We start from the raw sequence: 15,394 nt of genomic DNA on the forward strand, positions 1-15,394 counted from the left end.
AATCTGTTATTCAATGCGTTTCTATGGGCTGATAGCAGTAAGACCAAATGTTTCATTGTTTAGACTCTTAAGGATTAAAATTAAAACGTAGGAATGACTAGATATTAGTTATGTCCAGTCCATTTCACACATTTTACCTTGTGGAAATCTCTTTGAGTTGGGATTGGGGAAAAATCTAATGAAAAATCAAACGACTGTTTTACCACACGGCCTGTTTCATCAGACCAATGAGTAGTAAGGCAGAGCCAGAGAGCGATGAACCAATGAACTTTACCTGAGCAAATAGATGTCTGGACTGAGCCGCAGTGAACTAAAGTTGAATGCAACAGGGGTAAGGGTTGACTCCATTTCCAGGTTACAGAGACTGAAATTGGGCATAATCTAGGAGAGTATCTTCATGTCATCCCACATACATCCAACAGTTGCAACATCATGGGAAAACAATCTATTTGATTAACTGAGCAAGGGTTGAACGTGTGTATAACAAAGTTTAAGTAATGGTCACAATGTTTGCTCCAGCAGGCATTCCTCTCATGACGCTTATCTTTTAAAAGTAAGAAAATTCCAGTTGAATCCAGTAGACGTATTTCTTACCACATCTACATTTTACTTGGGGTGTACATTGATTTGTGGACAAGTCCATGTATGGTGTATGTTACCAATTGACCATGTTTCTCATGGCGCATTACATTTCTGTGACATTAAGGGCATGGAAAAGTCTAAATGGAATCCTTGGAACATCCCAACTCTGAAGTCACCCCATTGAAGTTTAAATTTAAAATGATTAAGGTTAGGTAAGGATTAAGATTGGAGTTAGGGTAAGGGTTAAGGTTGGGGTTAGGGTAAGGGTAGCGGTTAAGATTAGGCTTCAGGTTCGGGACGTCCCAAGGATTCTGCATAGCCCTAACCTAATGGCATTTGGTCACATCACAAAATAGATTTTTCAATGAAAAGAGGCAACAGGTCAATCAACAGTGATATAGAGAAGATAATCTAGGACACAGTTCATATAAGGCCTATAGAAAGACAAACAACATGAATAATACAGGTACAATACATTTGGAATCTGGGTGATGGATCAACATGATGGAAGTGAATGGAATTTCAGTCCCTGCATTGGAAATAACAGCTGTGTGGTTCCTAGCAGAAATTCAAATTCCCTCACCACACCCCCTGAAATAAACAAGTGTAACCATGTGTTTCATGGAATGGCATATATAGTCATGGTATATCTACTGTCCTCTACTCTTCAGCTACATAACAATTTGTGCAACTTTATGTTAAGATATTGAGTAATCCCTTTAAACTAAAACTAACAATGTGAATATACATGAATCAAAAATCCTAATCTAATCAATCCTGCAGCCATTACGGCCAAGGGTTAAGACATTTACACTTCAAAGCCTGTTTGTGGGTTTATAGATCGGAACTAACCAGTCGTACAACACACCAGCTGTGCATGTCTGATCAGAAACAGCCATGGAAGTATTTTCTGCCTCAAGAAGCTGATGCAAGACTCCTGGCACATGATATCATCTTCACCTTTCACACACTAATCTGTAAAGGAAAATCAATAATGAGAGTTATTATTGCTGTGGTAGAAATATAGTCTTCACAATCACACACAAAACCAGAGCCAAGTTGTATCTAAATGTATATGGCTCTGCACAATACTTGGGTCGCTCCACTAATTTGGTGCCTTTTGAGAAGTGTAACTTGGTCAAAGGAAATGTTTGATTTCACCTAATTTTAACATTCAGACATAAAGAGCACATGTTCAACTTAATAAAAAACAGGTTTTCCCATCTCAAGAGGTTAAATCAAAAATTACTATAGTAAGTGCCTAGAAAAGTAACAGGGTTGACGATTTCTTCTTAAATCAGCCATAAATTCCCTCGTGACAGGGGGAATGGAAGCTTGTTGTGTGCAACAGGAATTCAAGCTTCAAACAAAAAAAGGACACATTTATAGCTTGTCCATCTATGGGTAACAGGGTTGAAGTGTTATGCTGGACCCGCTCCGATTTCCACTACAAAACACCAGTAAATGGCCAAAAAAACCCAGCTCATATTGAAAAAAACATTTCAAAAGGAATAGTTTCACCATATTAAAACAAGACTTCAGTTCACATAACAGTGTTGTCCTTAAAATGAAGGACAGACATAAATGAATCACAAATCACATGAAATAAATAATAATCTTAAGAAATGACTTTGTCAAAGCAACTAAATAGGGCTTTACAATGATAGTGAAACTTGGAGACATTATGTGGGTTAAAATCTTCCTAGAAGTTATTGTTATTTTATTACTTTAATTTTTAATTTTTTACTTTAGTTTATTTAGTCAATATTTTCTTAGCTCTATTGCTTGAACTGCATTGTTGGTTAAGGGCTTGTAAATAAGCATTTCACGGTAAGGTTGTATTCTACACCTGTTGTATTCGGTGCATGTGACAAATACAAATTCATTTGAATAACCAATATAATTACCTTGAAACAATGTTCCACTGTACATTGTAAGTACCTTGTACAGTGGGGAGAACAAGTATTTGATACACTGCCGATTTTGCAGGTTTTCCTACTTACAAAGCATGTAGAGGTCTGTAAATTTTATCATAAGTACACTTCAACTGTGAGAGACTGAATCTAAAACAAAAATCCAGAAAATCACATTGTATGATTTTTAAGTAATTAATTTGCATTTTATTGCATGACATAAGTATTTGATACATCAGAAAAGCAGAACTTAATATTTGGTACAGAAACCTTTGTTTGCAATTACAGAGATCATACGTTTCCTGTAGGTCTTGACCAGGTTTGCACACACTGCAGCAGGGATTTTGGCCCACTCCTCCATACAGACCTTCTCCAGATCCTTCAGGTTTCGGGGCTGTCGCTGGGCAATACGGACTTTCAGCTCCTTCCAAAGATTTTCTATTGGGTTCAGGTCTGGAGACTGGCTAGGCCACTCCAGGACCTTGAGATGCTTCTTACGGAGCCACTCCTTAGTTGCCCTGGCTGTGTGTTTCGGGTCGTTGTCATGCTGGAAGACCCAGCCACGACCAATCTTCAATGCTCTTACAGAGGGAAGGAGGTTGTTGGCCAAGATCTCGCGATACATGGCCCCATCCATCCTCCCCTCAATACGGTGCAGTCGTCCTTTCCCCTTTGCAGAAAAGCATCCCCAAAGAATGATGTTTCCACCTCCATGCTTCACGGTTGGGATGGTGTTCTTGGGGTTGTACTCATCCTTCTTCTTCCTCCAAACACGGCGAGTGGAGTTTAGACCAAAAAGCTATATTTTTGTCTCATCAGACCACATGACCTTCTCCCATTCCTCCTCTGGATCATCCAGATGGTCATTGGCAAACTTCAGACGGGCCTGGACATGCGCTGGCTTGAGCAGGGGGACCTTGCGTGCGCTGCAGGATTTTAATCCATGATGGCGTAGTGTGTTACTAATGGTTTTCTTTGAGACTGTGGTCCCAGCTCTCTTCAGGTCCTTGACCAGGTCCTGCCGTGTAGTTCTGGGCTGATCCCTCACCTTCCTCATGATCATTGATGCCCCACGAGGTGAGATCTTGCATGGAGCCCCAGACCGAGGGTGATTGACAGTCATCTTGAACTTCTTCCATTTTCTAATAATTGCGCCAACAGTTGTTGCCTTCTCACCAAGCTGCTTGCCTATTGTCCTGTAGCCCATCCCAGCCTTGTGCAGGTCTACAATTGTATCCCTGATGTCCTTACACAGCTCTTTGGTCTTGGCCATTGTGGAGAGGTTGGAGTCTGTTTGATTGAGTGTGTGGACAGGTGTCTTTTATACAGGTAACGAGTTCAAACAGGTGCAGTTAATACAGGTAATGAGTGGAGAACAGGAGGGCTTCTTAAAGAAAAACTAACAGGTCTGTGAGAGCCGGAATTCTTACTGGTTGGTAGGTGATCAAATACTTATGTCATGCAATAAAATGCAAATTAATTACTTAAAAATTATACAATGTGATTTTCTGGATTTTTGTTTTAGATTCCGTCTCTCACCGTTGAAGTGTACCTATGATAAAAAATTACAGACCTCTACATGCTTTGTAAGTAGGAAAACCTGCAAAATCGGCAGTGTATCAAATACTTGTTCTCCCCACTGTATATCTTTACTGAATAGAAATATAAACGCAACATGTATTTTTTTAACACCTTTTTCTCCCCAATTTGTAGTTACAGTCTTGTCCCATCGCTGAAACTCTCGTACGGACTCGGGAAAGGCGAAGGTCGAGAGCCATGCGTCCTCCGAAACACGACCCCGCCAAGCCGCACTGCTTAAAATGCAACAATTTCAACGAGTTACAGTTCATACGTATAAGGAAAATCAGTCAATTTAAATAAATTCAATAGGCCCTAATCTATGCATTTCACATGACTGGACAGGGGCACAGCCATCGGTGGGCAAATGCCCACCCACTGGAGAGCCAGGCCCAACCAATCAGAATGAGTTTTTCCCCACAAAAGGGCTTTCTTAAAGACAGAAATACTCCTCAGTTTCATCAGCTGTCAGGGTGGCTGGTCTCAGACGATCCCGCAGGTGAAGAAGCCGGATGTGGAGATCCTAGGCTGGTGTGGTTACACGTGGTCTGCGGTTGTGAGGCCGGTTGGACGTACTGCCAATTTCTCTAAAATGATGTTGGAGGTGGCTTATGGTAGAGAAATTAACATTCAATTCTCTGGCAACAGCTCTGGTGAACATGCCAATTGCAAACTCCCTCAAAACCTGAGACATCTGTGGCATTTTATAGTGGCCTTTTATTGTCGCCAGCACAAGGTGCACCAGTGTAATGATCATGCTGTTTAATCAGCTTCTTGATATGCCACACCTGTTAGACTTCAGTGCGGCTTTAGACATTATCGATCATAGTCGGTTGCTGGAAAAACGTATGTGTTATGGCTTTACACCCCCTACTATATTGTGGATAAAGAGGTACTTGTCTAACAGAACACAGAGGGTGTTCTTTAATGGAAGCCTCCAACAAAATCCAGGTAGAATCAGGAATTCCCCAGGGCAGCTGTCTAGGCCCCTTACTTTTTTCAATCTTTACTAATGACATGCCACTGGCTTTGAGTAAAGTGTGTCTATGTATGCGGATGACTCAACACTATACACATTAGCTACTACAGCAACTGAAATGACTGCAACACTTAACAAAGAGCTGCAGATAGTTTCAGAATGGGTGGCAAGGAATAAGTTAGTCCTACATGTTTCAAAAACTAAAAGCATTGTATTTGGGACAAATCATTTAATAAACCCTAAACCTCAACTAAATCTTGTAATGAATAATGTGGAAATTGAGCAAGTTGAGGAGACTAAATTGCTTGGAATAACCCTGGATTGTAAACTGTCATGGTCAAAACATATTGCTACAACAGTAGCTAGGATGGGGAGAAGTCTCTCTATAATAAAGCGCTGCTCTGCATTCTTAACAGCACTATCAACAAGGCAGGTCCTACAGGCCCTAGTTTTGTCGCACCTGGACTACTGTTCAGTCGTGTGGTCAGGTGCCACAAAGAGGGACTTAGGAAAATTGCAATTGGCTCAGAACAGGTCAGCACTGCTGGCCCTTGGATGTACACAGAGAGCAAACACTTAATAATATGCATGTCAATCTCTCCTGGCTTGAAGTGGAGGAGAGATTGACTTCATCACCACTTGTATTTGTGAGAGGTATTGACATGTTGAATGAACCAAGCTGTCTGTTTGAACTACTGGTACACAGCTCGGACACCCATGCATACCCCACAAGACATGCCACCAGAGGTCTCTTCACAGTCCCCAAGTCAAGAACAGACTATGGGAGGCGCACTGTACTACATAGAGCCATGACTTCATGGAACTCTATTCCACATCAAGAAACTCATGCCAGCAGTAAAATTAGATTTAAAAAACAGATAAAAATACACCTTATGGAACAGCGGGGACTGTGAAGCAACACAAACATAGACACATGCATACAAACACACGATATCATACGCACTATACACACGTACACATAGATTTTGTGTTATAGATATGTGGTAGTAGAGTAGAAGCCTGAGGGCACACACTTAATATATTGTGAAATATGTTATGAATGTATTGTAATGTTTTTAAAATGTATAAATGCCTTAATTTTGCTGGACCCCAGGAAGAGTAGGGGCTGCCTTGGCAGCAGCTAATGGGATCCATAATAAAAACAAAAATACCTGTCAGGTGGATGGATTATCTTGGCAAAGGAGAAATGCTCACAAACAGGGATTTAAACAAATTTGTGCACAACATTTAAGAGAAATAAGCTTTTTGTGTGTATGGAAAATGTCTGGGATCTTTTATTTCAGCTGATGAAACATGGGACCAACACTTAAAATATTGTGTTTATATTTTCGTTCAGTATAGTTTGGATGACTTGACTTAAACAAATATTTTTTTTAAACGAAATTGCAAATATATTCAGATTGACATACCAGTTTGTGTGATTTTTGTTTTTTTACTATCATAATCATAAATTATTCAAACTTGTTTATAACGGGTCAGGAAAAGCGTAGGTCCATCTAATTACAACTGTTACATCACAAAGTCAACAATTGTCTTCTGGTGTGCATAAAAACTCATTCAAGGGTTTTTCTTTATTTTTACATTGTAGAATAATAGTGAAGACATCAAAACTATGAAATAACACATATGGAATCATGTAGCAACTAAAAAAGTGTTAAACAAATCAAAATGTATTTTATATTTGAGATTCTTCAAATAGCCACCCTTTGCCTTGATGACAGCTTTGCACACTCTTGGTATTCTCTCAACCACCTTCATGAGGTAGTCACCTGGAATGTATTTCAATTAACAGGTGTGCCTTGTTAAAAGTTAATTTGTGGAATTTCTTTCCTTCTTAATGAGTTTGAGTCAATCAGTTGTGTTGTGACAAGGTATGGGGTTGTACAGAAGATAGCCCTATTTGGTAAAAGACCAAGTCCATATTACGGCAAGAACAGATCAAATAAGCAAAGAGAAACGACAGTCCATCATTACTTTAAAACATGAAGGTCAGTAAATACGGAACATTTCAAGAACTTTGAAAGTTTCTTCAAGTGCAGTCGCAAAAACCATCAAGCGCTATGATGAAACTGGCTCTCATGAGGACCGCCACAGGAATGGAAGACCCAGAGTTACCTCTGCTGCAGAGGATAAGTTCATTTGAGTTACCAGCCTCAGAAATTGCAGCCCAAATAAATGCTTCAGAGTTCAAGTCACAGACACATCAACATCAACATCAACTGATCAGAGGAGACTACGTGAATCAGGCCTTCATGGTCGAATTGCTGCAAAGAAACCACTACTAAAGGACACCAATAAGAAGAAGAGACCTGCTTGGGCCAAGAAACACGAGCAATGGACATTAGACCGGTGGAAATTTGTCCTTTGATCTGGAGTCCAGATTTGAGATTTTTTGTACCAACCGCCATGTCTTTGTGAGACGCGGTGTGGGTGAATGGATGATCTCTGCATGTGTAGTTCCCACCGTAAAGCATGGAGGAGGAGGTGTTATGGTGTGGGGGTGCTTTGCTGGTGACACTGTCTGTGATTTATTTAGAATTCAAGGCACACTTAACCAGCATGGCTACCACAGCATTCTGCAGCGATACGCCATCCCGTCTGGTTTGGATTTAGTGGGACTATCATTTGTTTTTCAACAGGACAATGACCCAACACACCTCCAGGCTGTGTAAGGGCTATTTTACCAAGAAGGAGAGTGATGGAGTGCTGCATCAGATGACCTGGCCTCCACAATCCCCCGACATCAACCAAATTGAGATGGTTTGGGACGAGTTGGACGGCAGAGTGAAGGAAAAGCAGCCAACAAGTGCTCAGTATATGTGGGAACTCCTTCAAGACTGTTGGAAAAGCATTCCAGGTGAAGCTGGTTGAGAGAATGCCAAGAATGTGCAAAGCTGTCATCAAGGCAAAGGATGGCTATTTGAAGAATCTCAAATCTCAAATATATTTTGATTTGTTTAACACTTTTTTGGTTACTACATTATGTGTTTTTCATAGTTTTGATGTCTTCACTATTATTCTACAATGTAGAAAATAGTAAAAAATAAAGAAAAACCCTTGAATGAATAGGTGTGTCCAAACTTTTGACTGGTACTGTATGTACACATAGTGCATTCGGAAAGTATTCAGACCACTTCCCTTTTCCACATTTTGTTACGTTACAGCCTTATTCTAAAATGGATTAAATTATTATTTTTACTCAGCAATCTACACACAATTCCTCATAATGTCAAAGCGAAAACACATTTTCTGAGCTTGAGAGGATCTACAGAGAAGAATGGAAGAAACTCCCCAAATACAGGTGTGCCAAGCTTGTAGCGTCATACCCAAGAAGACGTGAGGCTGTAATCGTTGCCAAAGGTGCTTCAACAAAGTACTGAGTAATTGGGATATTTCCGTTTATTTTTAATACATTTGCAAACATTTCTAAAAACCTGTTTTTACTTTGTCATTATGGGGTATTGTGTGTAGATTGATGAGGGGAATGTTTAAAAAAATATATATATATTTTAGAATAAGGCTGTATCGTAACAAAATATGGAAAAAGTCAAGGGGTCTGAATACTTTCCGAATGCACTGCACACAAATGTATACAAAAAATGAATAAAAAACTTTAACATTTACATAAGTATTCAGAACCTTTACTCAGTACTTTGTTGAAGCACTTTTGGCAGTGATTACTGCCACAAGTCTTCTTGGGTATGACACTACAAGCTTGGCAGATCCTCTCAAGCTCTGTCAGGTTGGATGGAGAGCATTGCTGCACAGCTCTTTTCAGGTCTCTCCAGAGATGTTAGATCAGGTTCAAGTCTGGGCTCTGGCTGGGCCACTCAAGGACATTCAGAGACTTTTTCCGAAGCCACTCCTGCGTTGACTTGGCTGTGTGTTTAGGGTCGTTGTTTTTTTGGAAGGTGAACCTCTGCCCCAGATCCTGAGCAGGTTTTCGTCAAGGATATCTCTGTACTTTGCTCTGTTCATCTTTCCCTCGATCTGTCCCTGCCACTGAAAAACATCCCCGCAGCATTATGCTGCCACCACCATGATTCACCATAGAGATGGTGCCAGGTTTCCACCAGATGTGACGCTTGGCATTCAGGCCAGAGAGTTCAATATTGGTTTCATCAGACCAGAGAACCTTGTTTCTCCTGGTCTGAGAGTCCTTTTGGTGCCTTTTGGCAAACTCCAAGCTGGCTGTCATGTGCCTTTTACTGAGGAGTGGCTTTCTTCTGGCCACTACCATAAAGGCCTGATTGGTGGAGTGCTGCAGAGATGGTTGTCCTTCTGGAAGGTTCTCCCATCTCCACAGAGGAACTCTGGAGCTCTTTCAGGGTGACCTTTGGGTTCTTGGTCACCTCCCTGAACAAGGCCCTTCTCCCCAGATTGCTCAGTTTGGCCGGGCGACCAGCTCTAGGAAGAGTCTTGGTGGTTCCAAACTTCTTCCATCTAAGAATGATGGAGGCCTTTGTTCTTGGACCTTCAATGCTGCAGAACGTTTTTAGTACCCTTCCCCAGATCTGTGCCTCAACACAAACCTGTCTCGGAGCTCTACGAACAATTCCTTCGACCTCATGGCTTGGTTTTTGCTCTGACATGCACTGTCAACTGTGGGACCTTATATAGACAGGTGTGTGCCTTTCCAAATCATGTCCAATCAATTGAATTTACCACAGGTGGACTCCAATCAAGTTGTAGAAACATCTCAAGGATGGTCAATGGAAACAGGATGCACCTGAGCTCAATTTTGAGTCTCATAGCAAGGGTCTGAATACTTATGTAAATAAGGTATCTGTTTTTTAAATAAATACATTTAATTAATACATTTGCCAACATTTCTAAACACCTGTTTTTACTTTGTCATTATGGGGTATTGTGTGTAGATTGATTAAATACTTTTTTTCACTCATCAATTTTAGAATAAGGCTGTAACGTAACAAAATGTGGAAAAAGGGAAGGGGTCTGAAAACTTTCCGAATGCACTGTATCTAGTAGGATAGGCTATATCTAAGTTGTGCAACACTGCTAAACAACATAATTTAGTTTAACAGTAACTTCCTTTAGAGGTGAGAGAATTACTGAGGTGAAAACTAACTTCCTTTAAATTAAAATCAATATATATCTTTGCTTCTTTCCCCAAATCCTTTCAGCAATAAAAAATGGTTGAATATTCATAACACCAATGGCCCCGAGATTGGAAGGTTGGGAAAATGGGACCCGATGATTCTCTGTTTAGCATCAGCATTGACATAGATTGAGGGTAAGGTCCTGTGATAGAGTAGCATCCTATCCAGCGGGTGTACTTGTATATCAAGCTGCCTCAGGCTACTGAAACAGGAGATAGGCTCCTGCTCCTTTGAGCCGTTCCGGATCACAAAAGCCAAAGCTACTTACTTTATTTTTTTAACTTCACAGAATGCATACTGGTCCTTTCAATAATGTACTAGGAGGGTATATTTTATATATATATATATTATTTTTTTTTAGTTTCTGATTGATACATCTATGTTGTCAGTATCAAAGTTGCACAGACAGCTCATTGCTATTCAAGGTCCAAGTCCCCTAAAAGAATGTGACTAGAGTGACAATGGAGAGAGTTAGACTTTACTTGCCACACCCCTACTACCCAAGGAGCAGCCAATCAGAACTGCCTAGTATCAGCAGCATGGGACCAACAGGATATATAAACCTCTGAGGCTATGCAGCAGAAGAAAGAACAAGACTTCACCAGCTGAGCTGAACCAAGATTAGTATTGGTGCTTAGACCAAAGACACTAGTCAAAACAAAGATGAAGCCAACACTGGCATTCCTACTGCTGTTAGCGTCCGTCTTGGTCCATATGGGGTCCAGTTTCTCATTTGGGAGAGAAGGGGCTCAGTACGTCTCCTGGGATGACATGAACGTGGTGGCCCACGGGCTTCTCCAGCTGGGCCAGGGCCTCAAAGAACACGTGGAGAAAACCAAGCGCCAGATGAGAGACATCTCCACCAAGCTGAAAGCCTTCAATGGCACAGTGGCTGACTTGAGCAGGCAGAACAAGAGCCTGCAGGAGGGTGAGGAGGCATTGAAGACCAGAGCCCAGGAGATGGTGGAGAGAGAGAGCCAGGTGGTGAACATGTCTGCTGAGGTACATGCGAGTGCAGAGGAGCTGAGGGCAGAGCGCCAGAGAATGGACAGGCTAGAAGAGAGGGTGGATGGAATGCAGCAAGGACGGGGGCTGAAGCTGAACAACAGCAGTAACAACCGCAGTGATGATGCCAACTTCATCCAGGTAAGTGAACAATCTGCCACTTTTTCACAATACACTGTGGGTGATATCTAAAATATTAATCGGGGAGTATTTCTTCCATTCCTTAATTAAATATGATTAATAACATGATAAATAAATGAATTGAATAAAACGAAAGTCAGAGGTCCAAAATAATGTTAGCTGCTGACTCACATCAGAGGGTTCTAATACATGTTATTTAAATACTTGTTTGTGTATTTTAGTATTTTCAAAGAATGTGGCCCGAATCAATTACTTCAATGGAAGTATTTTAAAGTAATTTCAAATACTTTCCTATAAATTGCCTACTATTTGAACATATTTTCAAAAACGTAATTCCAAATGCATCATTTCAAATACAGTACCAAACAGACCTGGTTCAAATGCATGAGTGTATTTTAGTATTTTCAAAGTGCATTTCCAAATACATTCCCATTACAAATACATTCCAATTAATTACTTTAAATAAAAAAAATATCAAAATACTTACTTCCAAATGTCTTTGTAATTGAAATACCCTTTGAAATTGAAAATAGTATTTGTACCCAGGTCTGACTCACGTTGACAGTTTGATCTTGTGATGATGGACAGTGAAGTTATACGAGTCAAGTCCTGTATTCAAGTAAAGGGGCAAGCTTCAATATACTGCAATTATGGAAAGTACATCCATGTCCCACATTATCAATATCTTCGGAAGTTAAGAAGAGATTGTGAACACAACGAAAAACAGAAAACAGATCTCATTTGTGTCACTTCTTTCCTCAGCGGTTACTGGAGGCACAGAATAAATGGATAGATGACCTGGTGGACAGAATAAGGCAACAGCAGGACGAACTGGAGAAACAGAACATGCACCTACAGGCACTCCAGGGCAAGGTATGTACTGTACAATACCCCCTATTGCGTGTATGTGTGTGTACAATATCTGATGGGACATGTTTGTCTTTTCCCTCAGGTTAAACAGAGGAGAGTGAAGTCCGTTGTCAGGCGGAAACATCAGGAAATAGCACTGAAGGATTACACTGAAGAAGTCGCTTCTCTAACTGGTAAGCCTAATACATCTTAATAGAATATGGACATTGAATCCACTCCCACTAGTCAATTTTGTTGAATTTCCAATTCACTCCCATTTACACGACCTACTCTTCAACAACACACAACCTTTACTCCAGTTTTTCAAAAGCCAGACCATATCCCTCCGAGTTCTTTTTCTACACCATCCTGAACTGTTACAGCTGTTGAGGGAGGAGAACGCTACAAAAGCCTAAGAAAAATACTAGACATTTCTCCTTCAGCCCTTCCTATGTAGTCATTGATAAGCAGCTGGCATTGCCCTAGATCATTATACAAGTTGCCACTGAATACGTTAAATGAATATGAAATGGTTACTGATCAACGTGTATCGGTTTTGTTGTTTCAGAGTTGGCCACGGACTGCCATGAGTTGTTCCTGAAAGGGGAGAGAAATAATGGAGTGTACGCCATCCAGCCTCGCAACTCTCAGCCCTTTGACGTCTTCTGTGAAATGACTGCTGGTGAGTGAAAGAAAAACTCAAATCGTTTTGTTCTTGGTTGCTCTAAACTTCTAAAATCGCCATCGGCTGGAATTTGCCCCAACAGATACAGGCTTCTCCAAGAACAGTTGCTTTGCACAGGGAAAACACCATTGGCTGTGGAACGATTGGAACATTCCTTGGCTAATTCCCTCTCTCGCCGTCTTTTCTTTTACAGAAGGTGGATGGACGGTCATCCAGAGACGGCAAGATGGATCCCAGAATTTCAATCAATTATGGGAGGCCTATCAAAAAGGCTTTGGCAGCCTGAAAGGTATGTTCTTTTATTAGAGCAAATGTATATGGAAACCCTTTCAATACAGCCAATATTTAAATAATGTTCACGTTCATGTGAATAATCTGGATTCTAATTCTCTTTTAGGTGAGTTTTGGCTGGGACTGGACAACATCCACACTCTGACCAAACAGGAAGAGCTCACACTGCTGGTGGAGCTGTCTGATTGGAGGGGAGAGACTCAGTCTGTGCAGTACACATTCCGATTGGGTGGAGAAGAGAGTAACTACGCCCTCTACCTCCCCAAGACTATATGCGATAGCCTGGAAAATGGCTTAACCACCGGGCCCTCCGGACTGTCCTTCTCCACTATCGACAGAGACAACGATCTGAACGCCGATGTCAACTGTGCCAAGCAACTCTCTGGTATTTTAGTGTTTCTTGAACATTTTACTCTGAAATTGCATATTTCTTGAACCTCACTGAACTTCTTGAAACTTCTCATCTAATAGTATGTTCTCTAACAAGTGTCTTGTTTCCTCATAGGTGGCTGGTGGTTCAGCAACTGCGGTCAATCCAACCTGAATGGCAAGTACCCTAGAAAACCCAACATACGTCAAAGACGACAGCCAAGGAAGCAACTGATATTTTGGAAGACCAACCATGCCCTGAGGACCACTGTATTGAAAATTGCCCCAGCTACAGTCAAGTCATCGGTGGATCAAGGTTATTATTAGACCTTCAGAATAAAAATAGTACACAAAAAAAATGGTGTACAATATTGTACAAACAATACTGAGCTTGTGAGGTTAAGAACTGGATTTGCCAAAGTCAATAAAATGTTAGCAGATTACCATGAATTTTGTTATTCATAATAACATTTGCCTTTTGTGTAGCAATCTTGCAAGAACATCCCTTTCACTTAGGATCAATGTCATATTTCACTGTCTCAGTGGACATTAGTTCAGTCACATTGCCTGATGCATTGTAGCACTTACACCCTTTGAAAGGGTCCAACTGTTTTTTATTTGATTTGTTATCATTTGTCTGTGGAATAAATGTGAGATACGTCATAGTCATTTCTATACTTTCAATAGTAATATATTGTACATTTATCCATTTTCAAAATGCTTTGAATGTAACTACTTCAAACGAAATATCTTATTAAAGAAATGTAAAAGTGCTGGTTATATTTGCAATGGTTGATTGACTTATTTTGTCTGGATCCTGCAGGTTCATAGTTGTACTCTGAGGTTGTACTGAAGAGGACATACAGCATCATAAAATATACCGCTCCCCTAGGGAAATAACTGCTACAACTGTGTCACTTAAAATTACAGATACAACCACAAGAAAGCTTAGTTTTACCCAACTTATAAATTAAGGGTTATCCTGTCTCATTTGCATAAATGGCCAACGCCCAATAGAAACAGAACACTGAATGCATAGAACATAAATTAGACAACCTTACAATAAAGGTGCAAGATTGCCAGGGGTTGTTTTTGTAGCATATGACCGATAACAGTGAGTTACAGTGCATTCGGAAAGTATTCAGACCCCTTGACTTTTTTTCACATTTTGTTACGTCACTGCCTTATTTTATTTTACCCCCTTTCTCTCCCCAATTTCATGATATCCAATTGCGATCTTGTCACATCTCTGCAACTCCCCAACGGGCTCCGGAGAGGCAAAGGTTGAGGCATGCGTCCCCCGAAACATGACCCACCAAGCCGCGCTTCTTAACACCCGCTCGCTTAACCCAGAAGCCAGCCTCACCAATGTGTCGGAGGAAACACCATTCAACTGACAACCGAAGTCAGCTTGCATGCGCCCGGCCCGCTACAAGGAGTCGCTAGAGCGCGATGAGCCAAGTAAAGCCCCCCCCCCCCCACAAAACCCTCCCCTAACCCGGACGACACTGGGAAAATTGTGGGCCGCCCTATTGGACTCCCGGTCATGGCCTGTTTTTTTTTCCATTTAGTCATTTAGCAGACGCTCTTGTCCAGAGCGACTTACAGTTAGTGAGTGCATACATTTTTATACTGTGTTGGGATTGAACCCCAGGCTGTAGTGATGCAGTGCCTTAGACCACTCGGGAGGCCCCATTACAGCCTTATTCTAAAGTGTATATAAAAAAAAAAAACTCTCTCTCATCAATCCCCACAGCATGATGCTGCCACTACCATGCTTCACCATAGGGATGGTGCCAGGTTTCCACCAGACGTGACGCTTCGCATTCTGGCCAAAGAGTTCAATCTTGGTTTCATCAGA

At 41.0% G+C, this 15,394-nt stretch overlaps 1 protein-coding gene across 1 annotated transcript; it reads left to right on the forward strand.

Annotated features, from left to right (window-relative positions):
• The first annotated feature begins 10,795 nt into the window (after positions 1–10,795).
• On the forward strand, positions 10,796–14,315 carry LOC311137345 (angiopoietin-related protein 4-like). Its single transcript, XM_084171793.1, has 7 exons — positions 10,796–11,339; positions 12,102–12,212; positions 12,292–12,382; positions 12,757–12,870; positions 13,067–13,162; positions 13,271–13,549; positions 13,670–14,315. The coding sequence occupies exons 1-7, from the start codon at positions 10,857–10,859 to the stop codon at positions 13,858–13,860; spliced, it is 1,365 nt and encodes a 454-aa protein (XP_084027919.1). The 5' UTR covers positions 10,796–10,856; the 3' UTR covers positions 13,861–14,315.
• The last annotated feature ends 1,079 nt before the right edge of the window (positions 14,316–15,394 follow it).

This window comes from Coregonus lavaretus (genome assembly GCF_964263955.1).
Source record: "Coregonus lavaretus genome assembly, chromosome: 11".
Taxonomy (NCBI): domain Eukaryota; kingdom Metazoa; phylum Chordata; class Actinopteri; order Salmoniformes; family Salmonidae; genus Coregonus; species Coregonus lavaretus.

What these genes read in the sequence shown, in the direction of transcription:
- LOC311137345 (XM_084171793.1), top strand. Translation starts at nt 10,857, where the DNA reads ATGAAGCCAACACTGGCATTCCTACTGCTGTTAGCGTCCGTCTTGGTC. An exon ending in TACAGGCACTCCAGGGCAAG is followed by an intron (nt 12,213 to 12,291) that starts GTATGTACTGTA and finishes CTTTTCCCTCAG; the next exon opens with GTTAAACAGAGGAGAGTGAA. An exon ending in CTGTGCCAAGCAACTCTCTG is followed by an intron (nt 13,550 to 13,669) that starts GTATTTTAGTGT and finishes GTTTCCTCATAG; the next exon opens with GTGGCTGGTGGTTCAGCAAC.